This window comes from Mesoplodon densirostris, chromosome 16, assembly GCF_025265405.1.
Source record: "Mesoplodon densirostris isolate mMesDen1 chromosome 16, mMesDen1 primary haplotype, whole genome shotgun sequence".
NCBI lineage: Eukaryota > Metazoa > Chordata > Mammalia > Artiodactyla > Ziphiidae > Mesoplodon > Mesoplodon densirostris.
The window spans coordinates 70790439-70800032 of record NC_082676.1 but is presented as its reverse complement, the minus strand read 5'-3'; the positions used below and the strand labels follow the sequence as shown (position 1 = coordinate 70800032).

General features: G+C 39.3%; 1 protein-coding gene across 1 annotated transcript in view; it reads right to left on the bottom strand.

Moving 5' to 3' along the window:
• XRN2 (5'-3' exoribonuclease 2) overlaps positions 1–9594 on the bottom strand; it is a 77398-nt gene continuing 67804 nt past the window's right edge. The window contains exons 28-30 of the mRNA XM_060078157.1: positions 8012–8075; positions 2853–2991; positions 1–527 (exon numbers count right to left, since the gene is read on the bottom strand). Coding sequence (XP_059934140.1) covers positions 462–527; positions 2853–2991; positions 8012–8075 — 269 coding nt within the window. The 3' untranslated portion in view covers positions 1–461. The remainder of the gene's footprint in view (positions 528–2852; positions 2992–8011; positions 8076–9594) is intronic.

The following is a 9594-nucleotide window of genomic DNA, read 5'->3' as shown; positions in this document are numbered from 1 at the left end:
TTTTTACTAAAGTCCAGAAATTTCCATATGACAAGTACATTAATGAAATGTTCCCAAAGAAATACTGAACAATATACACTCTAGTTGGCTGAGAGTTCCAGCTCAAGAGTTCATACCTAATTTTGCATTAAAAATCAGCATGGATCTTAGATGATCTAGAATACACTGTGTTTTGAAATCCACAGCTGGTTTGATTTTTGAACATAATGAAAAACCAGTATTCCTGTTCCATCAAATGTGTTTTACAAGCAATAATAAATTCAGATCCACTGTATTATGCAACACACATCTTTGGAAAGCAACATAAACAGTGAGATCGGATCAGTAGAAATATACACAGTTAAAAGAAATACACAAAGTACTGTAGTTTTATTAAAAACTACTACTTGAGAAAGAAATCTTTCCACAAATAGCATAAAACTGTAGAATGATGAAAGGATTTGGGAAAGCTTTACAAAAGCCTAATTCCAACTGTATCTTCCTGAAGGTGGTGGCAAAGGGTATTTCCTTCCTTCTCTGGGATATCCCTGGAAAAAAAGAGCAAAAGAAAGAGTTTATCTTCTGGATTAACACTCCTGCAAAGAAACTAATCTTACTTCTCTGTGGAAAAACACACTATAAAGAAGGTGAATATGTCTTACAGGTATATCACATGGAAGGTCTCCATAAACGGGTACTTTTGGTCTGCAGCTTCACAGAAAGCTGCATGCAAAGTGGGACATCAGCATAAATGCTCACTGACAACTAACCAAACAAGCCTTAACAAGCGCTTGAAAAATTCCTTAAAATGCACACAAATGAAGGATAGTTAAGTGTCTTGTGTATAGCACTTGTCATTCTCAGTTCTCCCTACCACCCCCTCCCCAGCTGGTAATTCAAGCCACACTGTGGTAAGGTGCCCACATCATCTTCACACATATTATATACTAGGAAAGTCATTTTGCTTAACAAAGGCAGGAGCTTGCTGCCTCAGTTGAGGCCTAATGAACTATTAATTTTAGGGTTTTTTGTTTGTTTAGCTATAAATAATAGTGTACCACATTAGGTTATTACATAATCAATTACTGGCAGTATTCCTAACAGTTCCTAATATGCTTGCAAATAACATTTCTGTACAACCTGAAGGTAAATGTGATGTGTCTCCCATCATAATTCCCTTTCTACGGAGGATTCTGAAATGGACCCCCTTCCCCATGTTGCCACTCAGAGCACTTCACTAGTTTAAATTATAACATGAATATGTGTAGTCCTTCAAGGTCATAATGTAGGCTAAGGACTTGTTTAGTCATATAAACTCCACTAAAAATATAATGAAGTCATAATTTTACTGCTTTTAACAATAAACTTCTAAATTTAATAGCGCTTCAAAATTCTGATTTAATTTTTTAAAAATCTCCACAGAAAAAAAGACTAAGAAAGAAATTTATTTCCAAAAGGTCCTAAAGGAATTATAATGTACAACCGGTTTGCGTCTCCTAAGTGAATAAGAATTTTACCTCGTGTAACAGCAAAAAGCTCCTTTAAAGGGACGCGCTCCCCTAAAGGAGGCAGGGGAGGCGCTGAACTGGGGTCAGAAGTCACAGGCGTCCCCAGCTCTGCTGCCCAACCCAAAGGCAGGAGGGTTAAGCTTTCGACTCCTGACTTGGAAAATGAGGTGACTGGACTAAACTTCCTCCAGAGCTTCTTCTAGTTGCAAGTGTGCCTTCCTTTCAAAAATATTCATCATTTAGGTTGCCCAGTGTCCCCTCGACACTAGCAGCATCAACAGTCTCAATCTACTGAACCTACCGATAGCATCTGTAGAGATCTCGGGCTGAGAGTATGCAAAGTCATATTCTACAAATTGATTCTAAAGAACTGTAACAAAATTCTCTCAAAAGACAAGATGATTACTTTCTTGTAAAGTGAACTGAGACTTGTAAGAATACACCAAGAAAGTATGGAAAAAAAGCTTTTTCTTAGCTGGCAGAAGATTTTTCTCAGCTGTCAGAACAAAGGGACACATGGCAAGAACCTGAGTTAGAAAATTAATATTCGAAGCACTGCAAAAGGCTGTAGGCGACACCAGGTAAGCAATTTAAAAACCACCTCGCATCACCCCAGGTGCCAACTCCAGGAATAGCACACACTCTGAATCACTGCATTCAGATCCTGTTCTCTGGCAAGCGTTTGATTAAAGAGCATGTAAATACTGGCCAGGGTGTCAAATGGCTGGGGGACAAACAGACCTCAGGCTTATATGTTGCTAAAAGTGGATGCTATAAAGAGAAGGGAATAAAGCTTACATTTACTGAATTTGTCTAGGAATTATTATACTCACTCAATGTATAGCTGTTTAAATTTAGTTAAAAAAAAAAGTGGGTAATTAGATAGGAAAGATTTCTTTCCATGCAGACAGAGAACAGATGAATCAAGACAGAAGACTCCCAAGAGGAATAAAGATAACGGCTGAAAAGGTGAAATATTACTTTCAGCTTCTAGAACATTACCATTTATTTTGAGAGATCTAGTTTCTATGAAACTAAAAAGCAATACCCTAAGGATAAATACCCTAAGGATAATGTTTTGGTGATGGACCAAATTTGTGCTAAATATCAGATTGCTGTGATTAAAGGGGCTTTTGGTCTGAAAATTCTTCAGCATCATCAAAGGATAACCTATTTAGTGAGGCAGATACTCACCCCGTATACATTTTTAATGAGGGATCCAAGTTCGGCTGAGCTACTCTATCAGTAACTTATCCACAGATGTTTAAGAAAACCAAAACCAAACCAAACCATGGAGTCCCAAGAGGCACGGTTCAATTCAGAGTGAGCAGTAAGCTTTCCATGCCACAGCCCCCGCTGCATCACCTGTCTCCCGCCGCGATCGTCACGTCTGGGTGCATACCCGCCCGGCCCGGCGAGCATCTGGTACTGGTTTGGCTGGAAGGCTGCGTTTGGGGTTTGAAGCATCCGGTTCCATGGCAGCAGAGGTTCGGCCCCAACGCCTCTGTGGAAAAGCATCATGTTTGCATTAAAAGTCAGAAGGCTAAAACCTGGCAGGTATCATCATCTCCAAATCTGAGGACAATCCAATCTGCCTGGATTTGTCGTAGGGGATATGTAGTATCAGAGTGGCCTTTATGTCTCTCACAGTGAATGTAGTTTAACATGTTTCAGGAAGTATCAGCATTTATTTAAAAGGATGTTTAAACTCAATTGAATCAGAAAGGTCTGACTTAAAAAAAATTTTGTTCACCTTCAACTGTCAAGTTTCCTTTTAGTCACTTAAAATTTTGGACCCAAGATCACCAAGTTGGCTACATTTTAAGATGCTATCCAGGGCTTCCCTGGTGGCGCAGTAGTTGAGAGTCCGCCTGCCAATGCAGGGGACACGGGTTCATGCCCCGGTCCAGGAAGATCCTACATGCTGCGGAGCGGCTGGGCCCATGAGCCATGGCCGCTGAGCCTGCGCTCCGCAACGGGAGAGGCCACAACAGTGAGAGGCCCGCGTACCGCAAAAAAAAAAAAAAGAAAAAAAAGATCCTTTCCAAAGAGTAAACATGTACAAGACAGGAGAATGAGGCTTTATTTTTAAAAATGTCCAGGCTGGTTCTTGGAGTCCATTCTTTCTAGTTAATTGCACACTGCAAATGAATTCTTACTGCTGAGTATTTTGAATCTAGGGTAGGGGACTTGGCTGTTTTTTCCCATCCATTATTCTGCTCAATATGTCAGAAGGTCTGATCAGGAGGAAACCTTTTCAAGTTCTATTGATGCAGCTTTCAATTGACCACGGTGACCTAGCAACATGAGCACTAATTGGCATGGGCTGACTGGCATTTGGTGTACAGTTTACATGGGAACACAGATTCAACAGCTATTATAACCCAGTTTGCTGGCCCAGATTATGGTCAAAAGAAATGTTTTAATTGTCTTCAAGTGCCTATTTTAACTTTGCAGATACAAAACAACAGGTATGATGTATTAAATCATAACCATCTAAAACTGTCACATAAATAATGTAGCAAAGATTTACCCTCTAAAAGCAATCACCATGTATGACATAACTTTCTTGAGGCATTTTCCTCAACTTCTATTTTACAGAACAGTCATTACAAAGAATAAACAGTAGCAAAATTCTCCAATATATTTTAGCATTAGAAGCTTTGGGGCCATTACAGATGTTGGGAGGAATTATAAGCAAACTTTAAATTTGCTAAAGCAGCTATAACTGATCAGCATATGAATTTCACTTCCTAGGTCTTAGGGGGAAAAGCCCAAAGCTGGGCTCACTGGGTAATGCATTCTTCTCACAGCTATTCAAGCTTGAATCCATCCTCTCTACCCCCCACTCTCCTCCCTTCACTTGGAGCTTGCCCTGTTTTTTTTTTTTTGTTTTTTTTTCAAACACCAAAGATAATTATTTTTGTGTGACGGCTCTAAGAACAGCTCTTTTAAGAACTCTAGAAAGGCCAATTCTATTCTTCACAGTTCGTGGTGAAACCAGGACTCTAATAATATAATTTTCTGGGAGTCAAAATAAAATGAAAAATCTGTACCTCAGAAAGAATATGCATATATTCAGGGTTTTTAATTATTTTTTGGATTCATTAATAAATATATTTTAGTGAGAAGGCCTCATCTATTTAGCTAGAACAGCTCCATATGTAGAGAACATATGGTCTCTTCCACTCTCTGCAGGACTGAGGGGTTAAGGTTTGTGCTGTGACCAAGGAGGCTCATCAAAACTGAGCATGCAAACCCCACTTGCATTAAGTACAACTCACACATTGTATTAACTGTGATCATTTTTTCTTTCCAGTTTTATAATGCTAAAACTCACTCAACTGAGTTTCAGGAAAATCTGCTGGTATGGATAAAATACATTATAAACGCAATTTTACATTATTTTATGATTTAAAAATAGGTTAGGAACAAAGCCACAGTTTAAAAGCACAAAGTTCTCCTTTTTGTTTGAAATGATTACTTGAAATGTTTTTGACAAGAACAGTATTTATAAAACTAATTTAATTAAATGGAAATAGCAGGTAAGAGGGACATGTACACTCTCTTCTGCTTGTTAGTGGCAGAAAGGCCTTCATTTTACACAAGTTTATCATTTTTCTACACTGTACTAATTATATTAGTTTGCAAATACTTACAAACTGAAATTTGCCCTGGAAAATACATTTTAAATCTGGGATGGAAGCGCTGAAGCTGACACGTTTTAACTTTTTAAAATCAGTAGCCATCGATTGAGGCAACTTATCTGAGGCATTTGGCATCATGAATGGCAACAATATTCTTAAGTTTCTAAATTACTGCTCTGGAAAGTAGCTGGTAATGCGATGTAACTACATACTACCACTGGGGTATCTTTAATTTATATATATATATATATATGTGTGTGTGCGTGTGTGTGTGTGTGTATATATATATATATATATATGGCAAATCAGCTTTAAAAAATTTTCTGTGACTGAGCTTAGCACCCATTTAAGTTAAAAACTAAATGGCCACCTTGGATACGGCCAGAAAAGAGAATGTTCCGCTGGCAAAGACACACACAACAGGGCAGAAACTCAGGTGAGGAGGAGGCACACGCTGGACCTCACTCGCCATCAACACAATGATCGCCCGGTTGTCTCTGTGTGGGGAGAAGAAGGTGGGGGCAGGGATGCGCCCAGTGTATTTTTAAGTGAAATGAATATATGAATTATATATACTATTTCAAAGTAGGAATTAATTCAAGAAAGTGTAGTTTATTTAAAAAAAAAGTACACTCAAAATTTTCTTCTCTAATAGGGTTTTCAACCAAACACTCAAAACTGCAGTGGAAAAGTACTGAACTAATGATCAGTAAAACCTGGTTCTAGGAAGAATTCTACTTACCAGTTGTGACATCTCAGCAAAGTCAAAGTGACTGTGAGTTTGTATTTTCTCCTCTATGCCTTGTAAGGTCAGGAAGGTTAGACTGACACGTGCTATAGAAACGAGTGATGTACTACTGTATTTGCTAAGAGGCTGGCTAATAGAGAAGTTTAGGAGGCTGAATTCAAACTTTGTTTTCTTTATGAATAAATGATGTGTTTCTTAAACGACCATGATTTAAGACATAAGAAAGAATTATATTACGCTCACACGTAACTTCTGCTTTACAGCATGACTTTAGTTTCTGACTAAAACTAAACCAAAAACATCCACAAAATATGTCCCAGATCTGTTGGGTTCACAGAGTCAGTCCAGAAGATACCAACTTGGCGAGGGCAGAACAAAAAAACCCGATGGATGTCAGGACACAAGGTGATAATCTTAGGGAAACAATGGGTAGAGGGAAGGAAAGCTTCAGGACCGAAGAAAGGGTGCCTTGGAAGTGGAAGGGGCTCCTTTTCTTCTATGAAGTCCCCGTGGCATTCAGGAATATGATGCTTAGAGTCAGTTTTCTGATGAGTTTCGCTTGAGTGAAAAGTTTCTTAGTAAAGGATGGTGAGGAAGAGAGACCTCAGATAAGCTACTGAACTGTGTGCCTCAGTTTCCTCATCTGTAAAAATAACAACGTCCACTTCAAAGGGTCGCTAAGAGGAGTAAGTGAATTCATGTTTCTAAAAGCCTGTTAGCACAGTGCTGGCACTTCATAAGCAGATGATAATACTGGTGATTAATAATATGGGAAAAAAGCAAGCAACACAGTGGAGAAATGAAATCTTAAAATCAAACTTGACAAACGGAATGGAGAAAGACAGTTATTAAAATGAGATCAGTGTGAATGTGATAATATGTAATTTAGAAAAAAATTTACCCCTCACTCATTTAATCTGTTTGACAATGGTGCTACTCTGAGGATGCTGAAGTGGTACATACCATGTGCCTTGAGCACTTATACTGAAAACAAAACATAAACACAGGCAGTAGCAGTTATTTTAAATTAAAATGCAGCTTGCACGAAGTAGCTGATACTATTAATAAACAATTGAATAACATAATTTCTTTTATCTTCTTGAAGAAAATAATGAAATGAGGTTTTGGAGTCTCTAAAGAAAGACCTTTCTTAAAGGGGGTAGGGGTTATAACCCTGTTCAAATAACAACACCTCATTCATTTCAGATGTGAACAGCTCAGACTGCTAAAACGGCAGAAGAGAGGCAAACAAAACAGATCAGAACTGGGAAGGCAAAGAAGGAAGCCGTACTATGAGGGGGCTTAAACTCGTCTTAGCATTGACTGGTGCTGGCAAGACCAGCATGAGACGACAGACTTTAAAGCTGCCCTTAAAAAATTATTCTTCAGATGTTAATATAATTATTCATAACACGCCCGGCTGCCTTGTCGTGCAGAGACCACCTGACTTCGGAGAGCACAACTTATCAATGAAAGAACACATGTCAAACATCCCTTGTTATTAAACCATGTCACATTCTTCCTCGTCCGTGGTACTTATTAGACTGCAGATCCCATAATCCTCTTCTGAGTCCCTTCTGCATTTAATTCAGTTCAGTCTTAAGTAGTTAAAGAAACTGTTTTCAGTGGCAACTAATAACTACTGACCTACAGTGACACTGCACTACAATAGGCCTGTCAGCCCTGAAAAAGTTGTACCAAAGAAGCTGATTAGGACTTCAAGAGGTTTGCAGCAAGAATCAATGGTTGGTCTGTACTGATGCTGCGCTGCCGGCACAGAAGTGATAAAAGTGGAACCCCATTAGTTATGCCTCATTAAGCTGCACAACACTTCTAAAAAGAAATTTGTTTAGCCTGACCAAAACCTAATACAACTTTAAGCTCTCTGTGTTGCATTTTTCAGGGCACCTCAAAAGCATCAATAAAATAAAGGCCAAGAACCAAAAAAAGCAGGAAAGTATACAGGCATGAATCTTTTACTTCAACGTGTTAACCATCTATTTTCCTAAAGAAAGGGCACAAGAGAAACTATTTAGAGGGAAGAAAGTACATTTCATACCACAGAGAAAGCCCGAACTTCAAATGCTGATGTGAAAGTTACTGAAAAGTCATATTTGCTTTAATATTACCTGTCAAATCTTTGCTGCTGGAAAAGGGGAGGAGGACCTCGCCAGGAATCCTGGGGCCTCATATCTGGAAGATAAACAGGAAAGGGTTGAACAGGAGATTTTTTTTTTTTTTTGAAAAGTAATCACTATTCAGCTACCCACATATATTATAATTAAAAATTCTTGAAAAAAGTTGAGACTGAATATAAATTAAATAACTAGCATAATTACACACCCTGGAAATGTAAAAGGATATGAAATCAACAGGGTCAGTAAATCTGTCTGTTAAATTATTTCTCCTTTGATAACAAAACATAGTTTTAGAAGCCTTGGTCATTAAACTCACATTTCTCTCTCCCTCACTATCTGTGTACGTACATATGTAAAGGTGTTTTACATTTATATTTTAAACGCTGTGCAAAATGATGGTATTTTGGTTTTATCCGTAAATACAAACTGAACGAACAGTAACTTTAATAGAAATCCTAAGATTTGCCCCCGAAACGTGTAAACAGGACAGAATGCTGACTTGCCTAGCTGTGCTAACATGAAGCAGACAGTACACAATCTCTCCAACACAGGTCAGAAGACATGTTCATAAAGGGACTGCCCACTTCCCTATTGTTTTCTGAGAGTCAAACCTCTTCCCCTAACAGAAGCTAAGTTGGGAACATCGAACGAATTACAAGGAATAGTTAAGTGGCTGCTGGTCCTCTGTGTAAATGGGATGAAGGGCACCCCCAGCACAGTCGGCAGGTTGGTATGAACCAACCACTATTCCAGTCCCCAGTCTCAGTCATCTCAGCCACCTTCCAGAAGGGTCTGAGTGTGACCTAATTAAAACAGCTGTTCCAGGAGTTGTCTAATGAGGTCTCCGCGTGAGGACAGTAACCTCCTCCAGACTCCCAAGGCCCAAGGACAACAAGGCTTACCATAATGTATTCAGGCTCACATTTTAATGGAAACACAAACTAGAAACATGCTTTTCGAAATTACTTTCTTAAAGGAAAGAAGAAATGAAAGCTTATCTCTGGTTACCAACCAAAAAAATGCAATCTGGGTTTACTTGGGGGTGGGGGGTGGAGAAAAGAAGAAAGAAAAGTAGAATTGTGCTTTAAAACCCCCTGCAAAGGAGAATCTGGAACAAGTAAGGCACCTGGCTGCTCACAAGGGTTCCAGCATGAAACACCCAGCTGCCGCTGCTCTGGAAGCAACACAGTCGAGGTACTGGACCAAAGAAAGCCTCCTAGATGGACAAGCCACCCCAGGGGAGCCACCCCAGCCCCTGGCCCAACGATCAGTGCACGCGCCAGGCCTTCACCACCATCACTTCCGAGCAGAATTCCATTCTGAACTGAAAGAAAGGTGGCACCCCTAGTCAATCTGCATTAAGTCCCCCTTTTATCTCTTAAAAACCAAATTAGTAGCGGTCAAACTGAGAACAATGCTGAGGAGGTTTCCCGTTGGTCATTAGATATTCAGAACCTGAATGGAAACTCAGGAAGCTCATTGCCACACAATCCACAGGAAACAGGGCCAAGATCCCTAGTCTAGGCCCAGAATAACTTCTGAATCACTATGCAGACTGTACACCACCAGACAAT